The sequence below is a fragment of the Myxocyprinus asiaticus genome, chromosome 40, assembly GCF_019703515.2.
Source record: "Myxocyprinus asiaticus isolate MX2 ecotype Aquarium Trade chromosome 40, UBuf_Myxa_2, whole genome shotgun sequence".
In the NCBI taxonomy this organism is placed as follows: domain Eukaryota; kingdom Metazoa; phylum Chordata; class Actinopteri; order Cypriniformes; family Catostomidae; genus Myxocyprinus; species Myxocyprinus asiaticus.
This window is the reverse complement of record NC_059383.1, coordinates 20,408,879-20,432,812: the sequence shown is the minus strand read 5'-3', so window position 1 is coordinate 20,432,812 and position 23,934 is coordinate 20,408,879. Positions and strand designations below refer to the sequence as shown.

The 23,934-nt window shown below is 41.1% G+C and overlaps 1 protein-coding gene across 11 annotated transcripts in view; it reads left to right on the top strand.

The window, feature by feature from the left end:
• Positions 1-237: 237 nt before the first annotated feature.
• Positions 238-23,934, top strand: part of LOC127431257 (pro-neuregulin-2, membrane-bound isoform-like) — a 108,980-nt gene continuing 85,283 nt past the window's right edge. For all 11 annotated transcript variants that reach the window (XM_051681627.1, XM_051681626.1, XM_051681624.1 and 8 more), the window contains exon 1: positions 238-411. In XM_051681627.1, coding sequence (XP_051537587.1) covers positions 324-411 — 88 coding nt within the window. In that variant the 5' untranslated portion in view covers positions 238-323. The remainder of the gene's footprint in view (positions 412-23,934) is intronic.

The window sequence follows — 23,934 nt, the reverse complement described above, 5'->3', positions numbered from 1 at the left end:
GCAGGTGAGCTGGGAGGGCCTGGGCACAGAGATGTCTCCAAGTACCAGCTCCAGGGCCTGGAAGAGACTGCACTTATCCGGAGGATCCAGGCAAGGAACAGTTAATTGCCTGACAGCAATGGGAAATGCCTCCTTTTGCTCCCTCCCTTTCTTCCCAACAAGGAGGTGTTCCCAGTGTGATGTGAGGGAGTGTATATAGGAGCCCGAGTGCTCTGACAAGCTTAGAGTCTCAAGTGCGCCAGTCACACACTCCCCGTTGGACTATCTGTATTTTCTTTCCATTGTGGATTGAAATTTTTTTTCTCTTTTGGTTTGGTGCTGACATGATGTCAGAGGGCAAGAAGAGGGAACGGAACGGGAAAAAGAGGGGTGGAAAAAAAGGACGCAAGGAGAGCAGGGATTCCATAGAAGGTAAATAGAAAACACACGCAAGGTGTGTGTGTGTGTGTGTGTGTGTGTGTGTGTGTGTGTGCGTGTGCGTTCCTGTGAAAGGAGGGGGGTCTTGGGTGTGAGGCGAGTGTGAGACATTTGAAAGAATCTCTTCCCATGCCTTGTCAAAGCTCGCTGCATAAGTTTGTCACACTGGTGGACTTCCTAAAGCAGTTAGCGTGTAGCAGCATATCTGGCTTTTGTGGCATAGGTGCATAATTGTTGCATTAATGTGTATGTTGCGTGCAAGGCAGAGCCCCAGTCAGTTCTCAGTGAACTCCTACTCTTTTCTTGAGTTATGAGTAGCAGCTTTCTCAGCACCTCTCAACCTACACCACTCATCTGATTTCTGCATATTGTGGCCTAATGAGTTACATTGTTGCCAAGATTCAGTTGACTAGTGGGCTACCTCCCTATTTGCCCACAACTCAAGCAATTTTCAAGGGTTTGCTAATAGAGGCTGCACTGGTGCTGATTCCCTCCACTTGTGCTACAGCTGCTGTTTTTGTGGTTCTTCAGTGGTATGTGGTACAGGGAGACCAGTCAATGCAGTGAAACATTTGAAACGTCAGTGGTGAGATTGTCTTGAATGGGGGCTGACATGCGCGCTTCTGAGCTCTTGTATTCCACTCTGTGCTACTGCAAGTCACAGCTTGTCACTGCAGTCTGACACTGAGGTCGAGGAGGGAGACACAACTGGAGAGAGAGACAAATCCTTTTTGCTTGGTTACATACTCACAATGCAGCTTTATAATGGGATGATTAACACTTCTTATAGCAGCTAATGTCTATTCAATCTGTATTTCAATAGATTTATTCTTTTGGCATCTTTATTCTTTATACTTTATCCAAAGCAACTTACTGTGCATTTGTATCTAAAATGTGCACTCCCTTGGAATCGAACCCATGACCTTGACGTTGCTAGCACCATGTTCTCTATTTGAGCTTCTGGAACATTTATATTCCTCCTTTTCCACTACTATGCTGGAAAATTCAGCTTAAGATGGTTATACAGTACCAGTTTAAGGTTATGCTAGTTTTTGGGACATGGTACCTGGTCAGCTAGCTTGGACCAGCTTGGACCAGCTCATTACCAGCTTATACCAGCTAGAAACCAGCTACCATGTTCCAAAATACACCTACCAGCTTAAAGGGAAGTTCATCCAAAAATAAGAATTCTGTAGTCGTTTACTCGCACTCATATTGTTCCAAACACATCTCATTATTTTATTTCCATGGAACACAAAAGGAGATAATAGGGTCCTATGCAATCTGCAATCTGTTTCTAGATTCCTTTTTATTTATTTCTGCTTAAAAGCACATTGGGATTTGGGCATTCCAAATTGGGAGAAAAAAAAAAAGAAAAAAGAAAGAAAGAATGAAAATTCACGTTGGATCATAATTTCTTTTTTTCTAGTAAGACCTTTGATATTAGGGCAAAAATGGTATTCTTGATAATAAAATGTATATTGTTTTCCTGTAAAAATATCTAAAAAAATCCTTAAAATAAGATCAATTTGATTTATCTTGTTTTAGAAACAACACTGCATAAGATATTTAGGTTTTTCAGAGAATGTATTTTTAACGTGTATTTTGTCTTACTGTACTGGCAGAGTTTTTATAGTAAAAACAAGTTAAAAAATCTACCAGTGCTGAAGAAGTAATCCAAAGTATTTAGAATACGTTTTGATCTTGAGTAATCTAATGGAATACGTTACAAATTACATTTTACAGTATGTATTCTGTAATCTGTAGTGGAATACATTTCAAAAGTAATCCTCCCAACCCTGTATATACAGTTGTGCTCAAACGTTTGCATACCCTGGCAGAAATTGTGAAATTTTGGCATTTACTTTGAAAATATGATTTTGAAAATAAAAACTGACCATGCAAAAAAACTGTCTTTTATTTAAGGATAGTGATCATATGAAGCCATTTATCATCACATAGTTGTTTGGCTCCTTTTTAAATCATAATGATTACAGAAATCACCCAAATGGCCCTGATCAAAAGTTTACATACCCTTGAATGTTTGGCCTTGTTACAGACACACAAGGTGACACACACAGGTTTAAATGGCAATCACGTGGATGCACTGAGCAGGCTAGATACGGAGCCTTGGGGAGCGGAAAAGAACTGTCAAAAGACCTGCGTAACAAGGTAATGGAACTCTATAAAGATGGAAAAGGATAGAAAAAGATATCCAAAGCCTTGAAAATGCCAGTCAGTACTGTTTAATCACTTATTAAGAAGTGGAAAATTCGGGGATCTCTTAATACCAAGCCAAGGTCAGGTAGACCAAGAAATATTTCAGCCGCAACTGCCAGAATTGTTCGGGATACAAAGAAAAACCCACAGGTAACCTCAGGAGAAATACAGGCTGCTCTGGAAAAAGACAGTGTTGTTGTTTCAAGGAGCACAATACGACGATACTTGAACAAAAATGAACTGTATGGTCGAGCTGCCAGAAAGAAGCCTTTACTGTGCCAGTGCCACAAAAAAGCCGGTTACAATATGCCTGACAACACCTTGACATGCCTCACAGCTTCTGGCACACTGTAATTTGGAGTGACAAGACCAAAATAGAGCTTTATGGTCACAACCATAAGCGCTATGTTTGGAGAGGGGTAAACAAGGCCTAAAGTGAAAAGAATACCATTCCCACTGTGAAGCATGGTGGTGGCTCACTTATGTTTTGGGGGTGTGTGAGCTCTAAAGGCACGGGAATCTTGTGAAAATTGATGGCAAGATGAATGCAGCATGTTATCAGAAAATACTGGCAGACAATTTGCATTCTTCTGCACAAAAGCTGCGCATGGAATGCTCTTGGACTTTCCAGCAAGACAATGACCCTAAGCACAAGGCCAAGTTGATCCTCCAGTGGTTACAGCAGAAAAAGGTGAAGGTTCTGGAGTGGCCATCACAGCCTCCTGACCTTAATATCATCGAGCCTCTCTGGGGAGATTTCAAACGTGCGGTTCATGCAAGACGACCAAAGAATTTGCATGACCTGGAGGCATTTTGCCAAGATGAATGGGCAGCTATACCACCTGCAAGAATTTGGGGCCTCACAGACAACTATTACAAAAGACTGCATGCTGTCATTGATGCTAAAGGGGGCAATACACAGTATTAAGAACAAAGGGTATGCAGACTTTTGAACAGGGGTCATTTCATTTTTTTTTTCATTGTAGCCATGTTTTGTTTTATGATTGTGCCATTCTGTTATACCCTACAGTTGAATATGAATCCCATAAGAAATAAAAGAAATGTGTTTTGCCTGCTCACTCATGTTTTCTTTAAAAATGGTACATATATGACCAATTCTCCAAGGGTATGCAAACGTTTGAGCACAACTGTATATTACAACATTTCTGTAATAACTACTAAAACATTGTGCAGAGTTGTACATTTTAAACTATGACGATGGTCGGAAGACTGAATTTTTTGAAAATTAATTAACACCCCGAGGTGGTAGTGTGGTGATGTGGCCTTTACACCATGTGAATTAATTTTCAATAATTCAATGATTGGAGTCTGATTACCCCACGGTAACCACCTGAAGGACCCTATAGTTTGGACGGAATCCCTGATTCTAGTCATTAAAATTTAATTAGGTATAAAACACGGAATGTCATGGAATATAACATATTTGTGAGGAGAATTAACGTTTGAATGAACAGTTAATTACATTAAAATCGCAATCCTAATTGCTTATCCAGAGGTGAGATTCTACTATCAAAAACACACAGAAATGCCAAAATAAAAGCTTGATTTAAATGGAAACATGAAAGACAACAATATATTACTACTGTATTGTAATGTAATATTTACTATAATTATCTCCAGTGTTTTGGATTGTGCTGTGAAGATGTTAATTTTCTAAAACAAATTATTATATTTTCATTTGAATAAAGTTTTAATGAATTCATTTCATTAGACACAATTTTGATAATAACATTTTATCAAACTCTCGAATATGGAATTCAGAAAAATAACCATCCAATAACCACAATATACATCATAATCGCTACCTAGTACACCCTTTGGGCACATAATGTCCTGGAACGGTCCTGGAAAATTGTGCCTTGAAAAGAGTGGGAACCCTGAAACAGCTGCGATTTAATTATATAAATATATAGTCTGCATGTGCATCGCGCTTCAAGGGTAATATGTGCTCTGCTCTCTGTCATCTACACATACAGCGCACACGATACACATGATGTGAAATCATGGGCCCTATGTTAGGCATAATGTTAGCCTCAGACACTATTTAGTCACTATTTTAAGTCAAGAACTTTCACAGTTCAGATGGCAGCTGTTTTTGAGTACTTGGGAGACTCATGAAATTATATAAATATACAATACTGTGCAAAAGTTTTAGGCACTTGTGAAAAATGTTGCATAGTGAGGATGTCTTCAAAAATAATGACATAAATAGTTTTCATTTATCACTTAATGTCATAGAAAGTCCAGTAAACATAAAAAAGCTAAATCAATATTTGGTGTGACCACCTTTGCCTTTAAAACAGCACCAATTCTCCTAGGGACACCTGGACACGGTTTTTCTTGGTTGTTGGTAGATAGGATGTTCCAAGCTTCTTGGAGAATTTGCTACAATTCTTCTATCTATTTAGGCTGTCTCAATTGCTTCTGTCTCTTTATGACTGACACGATGATCAATGGGGGGCTTTGGGGGGTCATGACATCTGTTGCAGGGCTCCCTGTTCTTCTATTCTAATCTTTTCTATTTGAAAAAGTAATGTTTGGGAGTCTAACATTTATATTTCCTATTGACACACTAAAGCTGAAGATATAAATAACCATCTTAAGACAATTGCTTTTGTGAAACATCTTATGTGCCTAAGACTTTTGCACAGTACTGTATAAAGTGTTAATGAATTTATTTCATTAATATATATATATATATATATATATATATATATATATATATATAACCCATCTGTACAATTGTGGTGAGAAGAATAGCGTCTCAGAATGCTATTCTGAGATGTGGGTTGGCTCTGTTTTGGCGGCACAAGGGGGACCTACACAATATTAGGCAGGTGGTTTTAATGTTGTGGTTGATCGGTGTATATATACAGTGCATTCAGAAAGTATTCAGACCCCTTCATTTTTTCACATTTTGTTATGTTGCAGCCTTATGCTAAAATGCTTTAAATTATTTATTTTTCACATCAATCTACATTTTTGATAACTTTGCAAATTTATTAAAAAAAAAAAAACTCACATTGACATAAGTATTTAAGACCCTTAACTCAGTACTTAGTTGAAGCACCTTTGGCAGCAATTATAGCCTCAGGTTTTTTTGTGTATGATGAGACAAGCTTTGCACACCTGGATTTAGGGATATTCTGCCATTCTTCTCTGCAGATCCTCTCAGCTCTGTCAGGTTGAATGGGGACCATCGGTAGACAGCCATTTTCAGGTCTCTCCAGAGATGTTTGTTTGGGTTCAAGTCCGGGATCTGGCTGAGCTACTCAAGGACATTTACAGAGTTGTCCCTAAGCGACTCTTGCATTGTCTTTACTGTGTGCTTAGGGTCATTGTCCTTATGGAAGGTGAACCTTCTGCCCTGTCTGAGGTCCTGAGCGCTCTGGACTAGGTTTTCATTAAGGATATCTCTGTATTTTGCTGCATTCAGCTTTCCTTCAACCCTGACCAATCCTGCTGTCCCTGCCACTGAAAAACACCCCCACAGCATGATGCTACCACCACCATGCTTCACCATTGGGATGGTATTGCGCAGGTGATGAGCGGTGCCTGGTTTCCTCCAGATATGATGCTTGGAACTGAGGTCAAATAGTTCAAGCTTTGTTTCATCAGACCAGAGAATCTTGTTTCTCACAGTCTGAGAGTCCTTAAGGTGCTTTTTGTGTCTTGCACTGAGGAGAGGCTTCTGTCTGGCCACTGTGCCATAAAGCCCAGATCGGTGGAGTGTTGCAGTGATGGTTGTCCTTCTGCAAGTTTCTCCCATCTCCACACATGATCTCTGGAGCTCAACCAGAGTGACCATCGGGTTCTTGTTCACCTGTCTTACCAAGGCCCTTCTCCCCCGATTGCTCAGTTTGGCCAGACGGCCAGCTCTAGGAAGAGTCCTGGTCGTTCCAAACTTCTTCCGTTAAAGAATTATGGAGGCCACTGTGTTCTTGGGGACCTTAAATGCAGCCGAGATTTTTTTGGTAGCCTTCCCCAGATCTCTGCATTGACACAATCCTGTCTCTGAGCTCTGCAGGCAGTTCCTTTAACCTCATGGTTTGGTTTTTGCTCTGATATGCATTTTCAGTTGTGAGACCTTATACAGACAGGTGTGTGCCTTTCCAAATCATGTCCAATCAATTTAATTTGCCACAGGTGGATTCTAATCAAAGTGTAGAAACATCTCAAAGATGATCCAGAAAAAATGGGATGCACCCTGAGCTACATTTCAAGTGTCAAAGTCATCAAAAATCTGGTTTTTGCTTTGTCATTATGGAGTATGGCATGTAGATTGATGTGAAAAAAAATTCTTTAAAGCATTTTTGCATAAGGCTGCAACAAAAATGTGAAAAAAATGAAGGGGTCTGAATACTTTCTGAATGCACTGTATATATACAGTATATATTTATATATATTCTCATATATATATTTGAGATATTTAATTGGGCATATTATTCTGTTGTCTTTCTTTCTCCAACACGCACAACTTCCCCCATATTTACAGACATGTCTGAGTCTTTCTCTGTCGCCCAGATGCTTAATTTGCAGGGGTTCGGAAAGAGAGAGTATTGTGTTCCGCAATGCAACATAGGCTTTTATGTGGTCCTAATTTCTGTCTTTCGACACGCTTGACCTCCCAATACAAACACAGGTGTAATCTAACATAGGCTTGTGTAAGACATAAAATTGTATAGCCTGTTGTTTTCTCTCCTGTATGTGGTCACAGAAATACGTCAAATTGTGTGGCATGTACTACAGTGTCTTCGAATGATGCTAATCATCTGTGCTGTGTCTACGGACACACAGCACAGCTGTGAAAAAAAAGTGAGTTCCCGGGAGAAGTTTTGTATAGGGTCTCCTGAGACTGAAGACAGTTGAATCCCGTGTGCAGTTCTCTTGTTCTGGTTTGATTTAACATCTTTTGGCTAAATTTAACTGAGTTCTGATTTAGCTCAGGCTCTGATGTGAAATGACATGAAAAGTGCGAAATCATAATGATGTAGTCTAATGAAAATGTAAAAAATGTATCACTGTATCACTATAACTGGTATCACTTTTTTCTTCTTGGTTGAACACTGAAATGAATGTTTGCTTCAGTCAACATTCACATTCATTGCAACTTTTTTGCATAAAATGAAATTGAATGGTGACTGACACGGAACATTCTGCCTAACATCTCCTTTTGTGTTCCTCATAAGAAGAAAAAAAAAATCATGCAGATTTAGAACAACATGAGGGTGAGAAAATTGCAACAGAATTTACATTTTTGGGTGAATTGTCCCTTTGTAGAAACAACGTACATACTCAGCTGAGAATATAGAATAGGCAGTTCTAATAAACTGTGTGATTTACACTAAAAATAAATGTAAAAAAAATTATAAATCAAAAGGCTTTTGAAGTTTTTTTAACTATATGCACAATTTTGAAGTGATGTTGTTATGCAGCTGTACTTGGCGTATGCACTATGAAAGTGACTGCCAAGGCCACACATGCTTATGACATTCTGTCATTGTGTCTGACTGAATCGTCTCTCTCAGTGTGATAAAACCACATTTTGTTTTAGTCACATTGCATGAATATTTGTAAATTATTCCGATTCCTTGACATCTCTGCTCAGTTTTGTGATTGTGAGCTATACACAGTGGTCAGGCTTTATTCAGTCTGTTAAATAAGTGTGGCTTGATAGGAACTACAAAGGTTTGAATATGTGCCACTGTGTATTCCCAGTCTGTGAGGATGGAGAGGCATATCTCTGAAGACTATTAAATTGTACTTACCTTGTCTATTTTTATTTATTGGTTTATTTGACAGGGACAATACAGAATAACTTTGCTACACATGTTTTGAGTTTTAAGAAATCTAACAAACAGCAAACAATCATAAAATATGAAATACAATAATACAATATATAGTTGACAATATAAATACATAGCAAAATACACAATTGTATAAACACTAAATAAAACCATCAATGTTCACAAAATTGGCTCTGTTTAAGCAATAAAAAAAAAAAATTAATTTTAATAGTTTTATTGAATCTTTTCAATTCTGTTTGTCTTTTATTTTCTATTGGTAAATTATTCCATAATTGTACACCTTTTACTGAGAATGATGACTGTCCAAAGGCTGTTTTACTTCTTGGTGCACTACTATTATGACTTGTTGCACCCCTTGTAGTAATTCCCATTTCCTCTTGTTTTGTTATTAATTGAGAAATAATTTCCGGAGCCAATTATTTATGCATTTAAAAAATGAAAAACATATAAAATTCTCAAAACTAAGTAGACTATGTTTTTTTATAATTATACAATGATGCCATTTCATTGGTTTCTGATCCATTATTTTTAAAACTTGTTTATTTATAAACACTATTGGTTTGATAACTGATTGAGGAGCCTGACTCCAAACAGTCACACAATATGATAATTGTGAAAAAATCATTGCATGCACATATAACTTGGCTGCTTTAATAGGTATATTAGGTCTTATGCGAAAAAACTTGAAAAGTTTGGTTTTACACAGTTTTTTTATATGTTGATCAAACTTTAATTGGGAGTCCAAAATAACACCTAAAAATGTAAAATCATTAACTTTCTTTCCTTTTGATCAATTGTAATAATAAAATAATCTATTGTTTTCTTTCTAAATGAGAAACACATTGAAACAGTTTTCATGTATTTCAGTGACAAACAATTATTTTGCATCCACTTCAGTCATTTAATTTGTTAATAATATGTCTGCCTTAATTGGAGTCTTTGCTGATACATAGATAACGGTATCATCTGCATACATTTGACATTCAGTGTTCGTACAACATTCTGGTAAATCGTTAATATATAATGTAAAAAGAAATGGTCCCAGTATTGACCCTTGAGGAATACCCATTTTGATACTTTGACAAGAAGACCTTTCACCATCTATTTGAACACTGCTCTCGGAACTCTAAATATGAACTAAACCAGTTTACTGCCTGCACAGAGAAATTAAACCTTTTTAATTTATGTATTAATATGTCATGATTTACAGTATCAAACGCCTTTTTTAGATCCAAAAACACTGCGCCTACTACATTACCTTTATCCAAGGCCTCTTTTATAAATTCTGTAAGATAGCAATTTGTCATTTCTGTTGAGTACTTAGGTCTAAAACCAAACTGTTTGGGGTGAAGAAGCTGATTTGTTTCCATATAAATAATTAGTTGTTCAGCTAATAATTTTCAAAACAACTGGAAGTATTGAAATTGGTCTATAATTCTCAACTTTATTAGCTGCCCCCACTTTTTGGGATTATAACAACTGTAATTTTTCCTTTCCAATAAATACATTTATCAAATGTTTTATAGGCTTTATCAGAAAAGGAGGAATGTATATATATTTTTAATACTTTTGGTAATTGTACTAATTTAAAAATTAAAGTAAGTTCTTCTACTGATTTAATAAAATAATTATTAAATTAATTTACAATTTTACTACTCTCCGTACATATCCTTCCATTTATATTCAACTCCTTATATACAACTTTTCTCTGTTTACACTCACGTTTGGTTAAATTATTAAGGTGCTTCCAGAGAGATGAACTTCTTCCCTCAGCTTCCGCTATCAAATGCATAAAGTAGGTAGTCTTTGCTTTTCGCAATTGACTAACAACCTTATTTCTCAACAATTTAAAACTAAAAATATCCACTTGATTTTTGTAAGCAAGGATTTTTTTAACGCAATATCCCTTTATTCAATAACTGTAAAATATCAGCATTTAACTATGGTAAGGATGTTTGACGCCGAGTATACTTCAATGATTGTGTATAATTTTTAATAACTTTAAAATAATAACTTTAGGTTGTCATCATATTTTCGCAACCTCTATCTACATCCATGATTTTTAATGCAGTAATCCAATTAATATTTTTTTATATCATTTTCAACCTTAGTTACTTTACTCTTTGGAATACCTGTTATTTCTAGTTTATTATTCTGGTACTATATTAATAAAAAAGAAAAAGTAAAAAAGAAAAGTTAACAAGAGGGAGAGGAAACTAAAATGAAAGGGGGGTTTTAAGAGATGAATCATAAATTTACATATCATGTACCTATTTTGGATATTATACTGCTGTGCTGCTGAATGTTATCTGATAAGCAGTATGCGAGTGGCACATCGGCCATGGCACTCCACCAAGGCTGAATCACACATCTTGTCGAGCCACGAGAGAATATAGATATAGAGAGGCTATAGATATCAACTGTTCCTCGAAAACATACTTTGCTATCCGTAACAATGCATATGTGTGAATATTGTTTGTTAGTGTGTTATTGTTAGGGCTGGCTCTCAAATTTAGCACACTTCTACTTAAAAGGTATATCCTCATGCCAGGAAGTATACAGCACATTTAAAAGGGCATATCCCTATGCTAGTTAGTTTTGCATGGTTTATTTATTATGATTCATTTTATATTAACATGAGGAAGTGTTTCGGTTCATGTTGGAAAAATGTATCAGTGTTTTGCACACGAGTGGGAAGACCTTCATTACATAAAATTGGCCAAGTTGTCAAGTCAGCTTTAGGGTACCATCAAACTTTTTGTTCATGCTTTCACTGCAATATTTTTTTTCTTAATCAGTATTGTTATTTTGTTTTCCAGTAAAATATCTCAACATCCTTCTAACTAGACACACTTACTTGAGAAGCAAAATGACATAAGATAATTTAATTATTTATATTTCTCACCCAACTGGTACATTTTTTAATTTTATTTTTAAAGTTTGAATATCACTTATTTTTTTTATTTTTTATTTTTATTTTTTATTTTTTAAAGAACCCTTAATATATTTCATTTTGCTTCTCACGTAAATATATTTTAGGATGTTGATATATTTTTACTCGAAAACATGACAAAAATACTGATTAAGAAAGTGCTGTTCAAATTCTGAATATTTGACAGTCAGAGACAAAGTTTCAGTATGCTAACATTTTGCTTTGTCATATAAGCAAAAAAAGATGCTACCATTTTCAGTTGAACTAGCATATTTGAAGTATTTTTCGCTATTGTGAAATATTTCTTAATGAACCTGGTTTTATGTGGCTATTTTTATACCCAGCACATGCAATGTTTAATTGCAGATGTGGTTGCAAGCTGTGATTTAGCTGAAGTTGCTACTCTGCTTTAAATATGGGTTTATTAGGTTATTTAAACATGTTTTGATACTACTGTTATATCAAACACGCTCTTTTCTTGACAACATGTGGAGAGGAAATGGTACGCTTGATTAAAGTGATTTAAAGTCAGCAGCCATATCACCCTGCAGCTCTCACCTGGTTACCCACTGAAGCTATGCAGGGTTGAGCCTGGTCAGTACCTGGATGGGAGACCTCCTGGGGAAAATTCAGGTTGCTGCTGGAAGAGGTGTTAGTGAGGAACAGGGGGTGCTCACCCTGTGGTCTGTGTGGGTCCTAATGCCCCAGTATAGTGACGGGGACACTATACTGTAAAAAGACACCATCCTTCAGATGAGACATTAAGCTGAGGTCAAGATTCTCTGTGGTTGTTAAAAATCCCTGGGCACTTCTCTTAAAAAAGTAGGGGTGTAACCCTGGTGTCCTGGTGAAATTCTCCTCCATTGGCACTTATCAACAGGGTTGGGGAGTAATGGAATACATGTAATGGGATTATGTATTTAAAATACAAAATATAAGTAACTATATTCCACTACAGTTACAAATTAAATCATTGGTATTTAGAATACAGTTACATTCAAAAAGTATTCTGATTACTGAAGAGATTACTTGCATTTTATTGTCATTTGTTTCATTTAATATTTAGTCCTTTCAGGTGGAAAACATTTATCCATATAAAAGATGCGATTCAAAGTGCATTTGAACAGCAGTGAAACAATTTCTTATGATGTGTTACATTCATACGAGCAGATAGAGAAGTAAGTTTGGAGCAGAATAAATAGAAATAAACCTTGTGCAAATTGTCAGCTTTACGCTAAGCTAAAATGCTATTTCTAGCCATTTTACTGCACGTTACCAGGCACGATCATATTTTTTTATCAAGAAAATGCACGTTTCTTTTTTTCTAGTAAGACCTTTGATATTAGGGCACAAATCATATTCTTGATGATAATTTTTGTATTGTTTTCCTGTAAAAATATCTAAAAATCCTTAAAACAAGATCAATTTGATTGATCTTGTTTTAGAAACAACACTGCATAAGATATTTAGGTTTTTCAGAGAATGTATTTTTAACATGTGTATTTTGTCTTACTGTACTGGCAGAGTTTTTATAGTCAGAACAAGTGAAAAAAATCTACCAGTGCTGAAGAAGTAATCCAAAGTATTTAGAATACGTTACTGACCTTGAGTAATCTTTACGGAGTATGTTACAAATTACATTTTATAGCATGTATTCTGTAATCTGTAGTGGAATACATATCAAACGTAACCCTCCCAACCCTGCTTATCAGTCATGGTCTCCTGATAATCCCGATCCATGAATTGGCTCTATCACTCTCCTCTCTCCTCTCCACCAATAGCTGGTGTGTGGTGAGCGTACTGGCGCACTATGGCTGCCGTGTGTGTTTTTTGTTTTCTTTCTTTTTTTTTTTTAATCAAATTATTATGCTGGTAACATAATTTGCAATAAAACATATTGCATTAATTTTGAAAAATGCTTAATGGAAAAAATGTCACTAGTGGTCTCAGACTTTTGGAACCCATGGCTTATTAATTTCAAATGACTCAATACAACACAAGTTTTACATATTTATTTGTTTTTTTATTATTATTCAGGCTAATTTGTCTTATGGAGGTGAAATTTTCAGTGAAATATATTGTGCTTTCGCTCTCAGCAGGAACAAAACAGTGCAATACAGAGACTGATATCTATTCTTCAAGAATCCACTCACATCACACACGTGTGTGCAAAACAAACACTTCCAGTATGATCCTGCACCTTACTCTGACAGTGCCATGGCATGTTTTTTTTTTTTTCCTGGAATACTCAAACTATGTATCCAAACAAGACAAGTTTAACATGAAAGTGAAAATAAATGTTCCATTCCTTGTAAACCTTGAGAATGTGAAAGAACTATGATTTGTGCCATGGCTAGATAGAAAATATTGTGTGGTTTTAATTTTTTTCCCATTATCCTTCACTCTCTCCTTACCGCAAAATGATTAAACCAGCTTAAACTGAGCCTTGGCACTGTCCCTCAGGTTATGTTTTTCCAAGCAATTTCTGAATTACATGCAGGACCACCGAGAGAGAGAGCGAGTGTCATGCAACTCGTAAAAGTGTGACAGTTGTGTTAAAACTATGATGAAATATACTGCCTGAAGGGCGGTTTGGAGAAATAATCTACATGCTCAGGTAGCCCAAGCATACATGCTCAGGAAGCCATCTGTACTATTCAGATGCATTACCGTTAAATTAGCAGTTAACTCGATGCGACCTGAAAATAATAGCTTTTCTCCAAGGGTTATGATTAAAGGTATAATTCATCCAAAAATAAAAACCCTTATAATTTACTCACCCTCATGTCATTCCGAACCCATATGACTATCTTTCTTATGTGGAATACAAAAGGGATAGTGGATAGTGTCTCACTTTAAAGCTTACTAAACAATGCAAGTTCTCTTGAACACATAACAGACTTTAAGATTTTCACTGCAAAACGACTTAAATTTCTGGTTGTTTCTCACCAAAACCTATCGTATGCCTTCAGAAGACTTAGAATATGATGCACGAGTTACACATTGACTAGTGCTTTGATACTTTTGGTCCGTTTTAAGCTTTAAAACTAAGTTGCTATAAACTGCCATTGTATTAAATAGATAAACCATGATATTCATTAAAAATTCATACAGGTTTGGAACAACATGAGGGTGAGTAAATTATGACAAAAGTTAGTGTAGTGCTTTATTTGTCCTTACATTGAGACATGACAAATTATGTATCATGCACATGTGGCATTAGTTATGACTTGGCATTTAAGTGTTATTTGACAGTTTTCAGCACTTAGTTTAGTGGGCTACATACTTATGTTTGATCTCTTTTATGAGTTTGAATAGTCAAACATGACTCTGTCAAGGACTATGACTGCATAAAGCTCAGAGCATTACTCCGGATTTATGGAAAACATAGAGCATTCAAATTAGACACCCCACCCTTCTTATCTGAACACGGGCAAGTATCACCCTGCTTGTATAGAAGCAACTCAGAACAAGATGTCTCATGTCAGTCACTTTCCATAGAACGCTCATAAGTATGCGTCATTGCTGAAATACGGCCTTGTGACCCCTCCATTCGGCCCAATAGACTTTGGTCCTCAGAGCTTCAGCCAGCTAAAAACACATCTAAAACCAGCTTAAATGGTTTTCTGGTCTTAGATGGTCTCCTAGTCATGGTTTTAGAGAGGTTTTGGTCACTTTTCATCTGGTCAGACTGGGAGACCAGCTGGACGACCAGCTAAACCATCTGAATACCAGCATGATCAGAATGGGAGACAAGCTAGACCAGTTTAAACCAGTATAGGCTGGTTTGAGATGTTTTTAAGTAGTGCAGCCAGGCCTCTGCAACAGTATGCATCTGTACTCACACTCTTTGTAATAAAGTCACCAGAAAACCATTAGGCCATGAAACACAACAAACAGACACTTCAATTCTAAGATATATACTGGATGATGATACAGGTGCACTGAATTTGGGGTGAGAAAGAGCTAAAGTTCAACTTTCAGATAAAACACAGCCCCTTGCTTACTCATCCAGCTTCTAGATGGGAGATAATTTCAGTTTGCATCATATAAAGGCTCAGACAATAAAGGCTCAGTTTTGTTTTTACATGGCTTTGTGTTGTGTATCATAAAATCAAAATTTTATGAGTGTTTATGCTTGTTTTGCAATTGATGTTTCTGCATTAAATATCTTGTTTAACATTATTTATCTTATCTGTTAGATTAAAAGAGAACGTCCTGGTTACTTTCATAACCTCCGTTCCCTGATAGAGGGAACGAGACGTTGTGTCGATGTAGTGACACTAGGGGTCACTCTTGGGAGCCCTAAACACCTCTGATCTTTGAAAAAATGCCAATGGGAATTGGCGAGTGGAATTTGCATGCCACTCCCCCGGACATACGGGTATAAAAGGAGCTGTTATGAAACCACTCATTCAGGTTTTGTGCTGAGGAGCCATTTCAGCAGATAGTTCAGCGTTGTGGCAAGAGGGACACAAAGTCTCGTTCCCTCCATCAGGGAACGGAGGTTACGAAACTAACCAGGACCTTCCCTATCTGTCACTCACTCGACGTTGTGTCGATGTAGTGACACTAGGGGTCCCTATACAAAATACCACGACTACCGAACTATGTTACGTGGACTAGTGGTGCGAGACAGGCAGACCTCTGTGTGCCTCGTAGCCAGCGCACCAGGCCATCACGTAACCTCCCCCAACTTATGAGCGTCGAACGGTCCTTCGGGAACAAGTTGACTGCCCAACAAATAGGGACAGGCTAGCTCAGCCGTGGCCTCTTTTCCTCTTTCTTCTCCCCAAAAAGAGTGGAATTTGTTAACCGACTGGGGGCCATAAATGTCTACCTCGGGGGGGGGGGGGGGGGGGGGTGTCACTCCCAAGGGGAAGACACTGCGGAGACCACACCCCACCCAGAGAAGGGGGGGGGGTATTTCGAGTGGATTTACGTCACATGGTCTTACCGAGTCTTGTCAGAAGTATGTCATGTGGAGAAGTCACCTGGTAGGTCCTACCCGAGGGGAGAGTTTCTACAAGCATGGTGACCGAGGGCAGAGGGGCCTCTGCCCAAGGAAGACAAAGTTTACCAACAGGGAAACGATATCACATGGGGTCACCTATTGGGAACCAGCGCATGTGGAGCATCTACCCCAGTACAGGGCTTAGTTAGCACATGTACTGGGCCAGCAGCGAGTTTCTCCACAAACTCGTCTGCCACAGGGCTAAGGAGGAAAATCATCTAGGGATCACAACTTGTGAACACAACTGGGAGTCAAAGGCGCACGTCTTCACCTCATGGGAGGGGAAAGGCGATATACGCAAGCGGTACACCTGGCTAGCTGTCCCGGAACTTACCTGTTCTGACCTGACAACACATGGGATGAAACCAGCTCAACCCGGAGATTATAGAACCTCACAAAGGTGTTGGGTGTCAGGGCAGGAGGCTGCTACACTCCTAGTAGAGTGGGCTCGTAGCGCCACGGGGGGCGGCACGTCCTGAGCGTAATATGCCATCACGATGACATCAATGTTCCCAGTGGGCAATCCTCTGTTTGGAGACAGTGCTTCCTTTCCGCTGTCCACCAAAGCAGACAAAGAGCTGCTCTGAGCTTCTAAAGCTCTGCGTATGATCCAAATAGATGCGTAAAGCACGCACCGGACACAGCAATGCCAAAGTTGGGTCTGCCTCCTCCTGGGGCAGCGCTTGCAGGTTCACCACCTGATCCCTAAATGGGGTCGTGGGAACCTTGGCCACATAGCCCGGTCAGGGTCTCAGGATCACGTGAGAATAGCCCAGACCAAACTTCAGGCACGTTTCTCTGACAGAGAACACCTGCAGGTCCCCTACCCTCTTGATGGAAGTGAGTGCAGTCAGGAGGGCAGTCTTCAAAGAGAGTGCCTTAAGCTCAGCTGACACCAGAGGCTCGAAGGGGGCTCCCCGTAGACCCCGAAGGACTACAGAGAGGTCCTATGAGGGGATGAGATGCTTCAAAGCATACAGGTGCCTCATAGAGGGAGCCCTAGCCTGAGTGATCATGTCTACCACCACAGGTGGTAGGCCACTTAGGTCTTCCACATCCCATCCAAGGGCCAGACATGGAGATTCCAGAGGTCTGGTCATGGGTGCCAGATGGTGCCCTGTCCCTGAGAAAGAAGGTCCTTCCTCAGAGCAATTCACCAGTGGGGGCTGTCGTGAGTAGCGTGAGGTCCGAGAACCAGATCTGGGTGGGCCAGTAGGGTGCTACTAGGAAGACCTGCTCCTCATCCTCCCTGACCTTGCACAGGGTCGAGTTGTGACATGCAACGGGAGCGTAGAGCACCTTGACGGTTGATGTACGCTACCATCGCCGTGTTGTCCATCCGGACCAACACGTGCTTGCCCTGGATCAACGGCCGGAACCTCCGCAGGGCGAACAGTACTGCCAACAACTCGAGGCAGTTGATGTGCCAACGCAGCCACGGGCCAGTCCAGGAGCCGGCGGCTGTGTGCCTGTTGCATACGGCACCCCAGCCCGTTTTGGAGGCATCTGTTGTAACCACAACACACCTGGAGACCTACTCTAGGGGAACCCCTGCCCGTAGAAATGCTAGGTCGTTCCAAGGGCTGAAGAGGCGGCGACAGATTGGTGTGACAACCACGCGATGTGTCCCACGGTGCCATGCCCATCTCGGGACTCGAGTCTGAAGCCAGTGCTGAAGCGGTCTCATATGCATCAACCCGAGCGGTGTGGCAAACGCAGAGGATGCCATATGCCCCAGGAGCCTCTGAAAAAGTTTCAGTGGAACCGCTGTCTTCTGTCGGCCCCCGAAAGCAAACTGCAGGAAGGGTCTATGTCGAGGTAAAACCGAGACTTGGAAGTACACGTCCTTCAGGTCTACTGCCGCGAACCAATCTTAATGCTGGACGCTCGCTAAAATAAGTGTTTGCGTTAGCATCTTGAACGGGAATCTGTGCAAGGCCCGGTTCAGAACTCGCAAGTCCAAGTTTGGCCGCTACCCACTGCCTTTCTTCGGTACGATGAAGTAAGGGCTGTAAAACCCTTTCTTCATCTCGGCTGGAGGGACAGGTTCTATCGCGCCCTTGTGCAGAAGGGTTGAGATCTCCGCACGCAAGGTAGTGGTGCTCTTGCCCTTCACCGAGGTTAAGCGTATGCCACTGAACCTGGGCGGGCACCTGGTGAACTGAATCGTGTAGTTGAGTCGGACGGTCTGGGTCAGCCATCATGACGGTTTGGAAAGCGCAAGCCACGCGTCCAAACTCCGGGCGAGGGGACCAAGGTAATAATCATATCGGACGTACCGGCGGGTGGGGCCTCGCGGCGGGGCGGAGCCTGATGCGCCACATCGTGGGGGCTCGAGCCCCGTGGCTATGCTGAGTCCAGGGACATCGAAGCACTTATGTGGCTCCTGATACCCACCATAAGATTGGTAGAGGAGGGGGGAGGTGTAACATTGGAGTGAACCTGGTTTGGGCATGTTTGTGCCACAGCTGGGCGCGCAGGGGCGGGGGGTCCACCGCTGGAGCGCCAAACCTGCGAAAATGGCATGGCGGACAGCGGTCATGACGATGGCCGTGCACACCTGACATGTGACCCAGGGAACAAGGAAACCACTCTTTTGTTGAAGTTTTGGGTACCGCAGCCTCTTGGGTATGCAGCGAAAAATGAAACAAAAGATTCTCCTCCCGGCCCTCCACCGGGGAATGGAGTGGTCTGTCTACCAGCGCCGTAGAAGCGGATCTCCTCGTCCCTGGGTCGCCCATCTCAGGGGCGCTTCGAAGCCTTCCTAGGGTTCTTGGCGGCCGGCCGCAAGACGGGTGGCATCTGCTTCCTGCGGTGGGCTCCACGCTGGGGTGGGGCCGCGGGGGCGGGCTGCGATGGAGCCGGTGCTGTTGCTGCAGGAGGACACCCTTGGTGATGAGCAGACGGAGTGTGGGGTCTTGAGCCGTGCCGGGGCAGGATGTGTTGAATGGCCTCCGTCTGCTGCTTCAGAACTGCTGGGCAAAGTCCTCGACGGTGTCACCGAATAGGCCAACCTGGGAGATGGGGGCGTCAAGGAACCGTGCCTTGTCGGCCTCTCTCATCTCGACCAGGTTGAGCCAAAGGTGGCGCTTCTGGACCACCAGGGTGGACGTCGCCTACACGAGAGACAGCGCCGTGACCTTCGTCACACGGAGAGCGAGGTCAGTTGCCAAGCGCAGTTCCTGCATCAATCCTGGGTCAGAACTACCCTCGTGCAGCTCTTTTATCGCCTTGGCTTGGTGAACTTGCAGGAGAGCCATGGCGTGCAGGGTGGAGGCGGCTTATCCAGTGGCACCGTAGGCCTTAGCCGTCAGGGAAAATGTAAACCTACAGGCCCTGGACGGGAGCTGCGGGCACCCGTGCCAGGTGGTGGCGCTCTGCGGGCACAAGTGCACCGCGAGCATCTTATCCACCTGGGGGATCACCGAATACCCCTTGGCCACCCCACCATCGAGGGTAGTGAGAGCGGGGGAGCTGAAAGATCAGGATCGGGCAGTAAAAGGTGCCCCCCATGATCTTGTCAGCTCCTCATGCACTTCCGGGAAGAAAGGGACCGAGGAGGGGCGCGGCCGTGAGCGGCGCTCTGGGCCCAGGAACCAGTCATCGAGCCGCGAGGGTTCAGGGGAGAGTGGAGGGTTCCATTCTAGCCCGATGCTCGCGGCTGCCCGGGAAAGCATGTCCGTCATCTCCGCGTCGGCCTGAGACTGGGCGACCACACCCGAAGGAGGGAGACCAGCCGAGGCATCCGCGTCAGAGTGGACGAGCCCGCTCTCCGATGCTGCGCACGATAACTCATCGTCTTCCCGGGCTCTGAATAAGAGGTCGAACTCACCGTGAGACGAGCTGGCGGTCTCATCCGAGAGCCCGACCGGGGAAAGCGAGCGTGCTGGGGAATGGGAGGTGGTTTACCCGGCGGAGGTGCTCCCACTGAGGTCCCCAAATCAGCCCCAGTGCTAACCGGCACGGCCTCATACCCGTAGGTAGAAGGACCGAAGCAGGGAGCCGCTGGGGTGGCTTGCTTTCTTATGAATGCAAGCTGCGATCGCAACGTTGCCATGGTCATGTTCTCGCAATGAGGACAAGACCCATCCACGAACGATGTCTCCGCGTGGGCAGTGCCCAGACATGTAAAACAGCGATCGTGGCCTTCAGAAGTGGAGAGATAACGACCGCAACCAGGAATAACACACAAACGGAAAGGCATCTTTAAAAAGACGTTCCATGTGTGCCGCTCTTTTAGAATGAAAATATACTCTTTTTAGAATATACTCTTTTTGTTATTCTGCCGAAGCGCCCAGGGGCGTTTTCTGCACTCCACAGGTGCAGAGGGGGAGAAGCCGCTGAAAAATCCAGCAGATGAGGTGAATGAACTCGTGGATGAATTCAGCTTCAATGAATAGAACCGCTCGGCTCCGAAGAGAAAATCTGAATGAGTGGTTGCATACCAGCTCCTTTTATACCCGTATGTCCGGGGGAGTGGCATGCAAATTCCACTCGCCAATTCCCATTGGCCTTTTTTCAAAGATCAGAGGTGTTTAGGGCTCCCAAGAGTGACCCCTAGTGTCACTACATCGACACAACGTCGAGTGAGTAACAGGTAGGGAACTGAGCTCATTAAATTCAGATGGTTTTTTCAGAGGAATTCAGTATGACTTCATTTATCAAAAGATTACTGAATGTTTCGATATTTTTTTATAAAGACTCACTTGGCTGGCACACTGAATCTCAATGGCCTCTGAGGTGTACTGACAGCAGTGAGCATTAAATGGTGTGGAGCAGAACTGCAATGAACACAGCTTTTTTTCTGAGGGAATCACTAGAAGCTTGCAGGTTGCTCTGAACTACGCAAAATCAGATAGGTCTGCATCATTCAGCTCATGAACTGACGTTTGGATAAAACAGCTTGCTTTACTGGGACAAAAAAGTGGGACAATAGTTTCTAAATTAGGATGACTGCTGATTATTTAAGCAACCTCTGTCAAAACTGGAGAGTTGCTTGAGTATACTAATGTTTGTTTTTTATTCTTGCCATCTTTCTCAATAATATTTTTTAGAATTTGAAAGGGACACTCTGTGTTTTTTCACCTCATTACAAAGTTATACACCTAAAAAAATGGATAGTGCTTGTGAAAAATGTTTAACCTTCTGAGACCCCCGCGTGACTGCTGTGTGCATTTTCTGTTTCCCATTTTGATTTGTAACTAGTAGCACCTAATAAACAAGCAAAAAATAAAATAAACATTCTAGAGCATATGTGGACAGCGGGACTAATTTGTGAAATTTTAAGTAATTTCAAGCTATAGAAAGTCAGATTTTTTTCATCAAATAGTTTGTGTCCAGGAGTGTTGATTATTCATGTTTTTGAGACGTTATAGACATTACAGCTGATTTTCTATAAAGCTGAATAAAGATCAAAAGTAACGGCCAGCATCATCAAATCCCTGCCAACCATGTTAAAATAAAATGTTGCATTATAAAATTCTGAATCTATGTACTGATTTTCATTTTCTCATGTCTGCCAAACATGTTGAGTGGTCCAAACATCATCTGGAGCATGAAACTGAACTTTTGGCCAGATGTTAGAAGTGAATGCACTAGGCTGCATAGGAAAGTTATAGGATGCTCCCTTGCTCCCTAATTAGTGAACAACTTAACCTCCAGTGTGCTATCTGTCTTCACTGGTCTCAGAACAATTTGAAATGCACCTTATTTTCATTCTAACTCCGTATACAGCCTCTGAAATCAACATTTTCCAGCTTTTGATAACATCCATTGATTCTCAATGTGATAATGCACAGTGAATGTAGGATTTTTATCAAAAGTTAGTCCTATTGTCCACATATGTGGACAATGTGTTTAACAGCATGCTGTTTCATAATAAATCGATGCAATTTTTAAAATAGCATATCGGATGAAACTAGAGACTACTCTTTTGACTCAAACAGGTTTTAATGTGAAAACTTAAGATGGTTTCTTACCAGATGTAGTTTTGTTGTCATTTCTCCAAAAGACAAACTCGGCTGATATTGGCACCATGTTGTTTTGTCACATGACTTGGTGTGCTGAAAGTTTAACTCTTTAATGACAGCCTAGAGTCTCCTGAACTGAGATCAGTTGGTTTAAAAATGTTTTTATTAAGCATAGCCTATAGCGAAGCCAAAACTTAATGTACCCTGAAATGGACCCATCTCTCGTATTACTGACAAGCGTCATCCACCATATTTGCATCACTTCAGATGTGTTTACCTTTCCCTGTTGTGCTACTGATTTGCAAACAATCTTAGGGTGCTTTCACACTAGCACTATTAGTGCGCACCCATCTTCGAATGACACCAAGGTTAATTTTTTTTGGATTATGTGAACGCTTTTAGCCGCGAACCGCACCCAAGTCCACTTGAAAAGGTGGTCTGCAGTACAGTTCATGTGAACTCTAAGACGGTTTGCTGCTGATATGAACGCAATCATACCAAATCGCGGAAGTGAACTGCTTTTAATGACGTATAATTTGTGTCTTTGCAGGCTCCTGATCGCAATTATTATGGTATAATGCATTTATCATACTTGCTTATCTCTAATAAATCTCCTTCAGAGAGCAGCTCACATTTCACATTCTTCACATCTCTTGCAACACATCCATGGGTTCGCGGCAGACATATTTTAACATTCCTTACATCATTGCACATTCAATGCATCTGTGGCAGACAAACATAAGTGTCGTTCTGTGCATATAAAGTTTTAGTGGTAAATCTAAAGAGACTAATACTTTAATAACGATGTCGTCGACTTAGCTACAGTGGTAAACAGCTGCCGCTTGTACTGTCGTTGATGATACAATTAGACCGTGGTTCGGACCCAAATAATATGATGTGAACAGAGACCAGAGAGGGCAGTGGGAAGTGGGAGGAACCAAGTGTGAATGCACCCTTAGAGACACTGGTTCTGGTCCCATGAAAATCAGTAAGTAATCTCGTTCATTCCGAGGCACGGGTTCTGGTCCCATAGAATTCAGGAAGTAATCATGTTTTACTTAGAGACACGGGTTCATATCATGTTGAAACCAGGAAGTAATTAAGTTCACATAAACAATGATGAGCGCAATACAGAGGTTGCATTTTGGCTCTAAAATTAAAATTTTACTCCATTTACGGTTAGGTTTAGGGTTGGGGTTTGCGTTAATTCAACAAAATATGCATTCTTGTTGACTGTATCATATAATTTACAACTAAATACAACTCACTTTTGGCACCACCCTGTGGATATTTAATCTCAGCAGCACTTCTAGCTTTAGCCAATGGGCCGAATTCACAGTGTAACTGGTCTGCTTGGTAACCTTGATATTGTTAACTGTTACACTTTTGCTCTTGGAATTAATTAATAATGGCTCTCTAGATAGCGCATTTCTACAATGCTAATTGCTTTTGCAACATGCTGCACACCTGGCCACTAGGTGTCCGTATAAATCCAAGATGACAGCCATATCAACTAGCGCAACAAAAAAATAACAAGTGCACCTTTAACAGAGC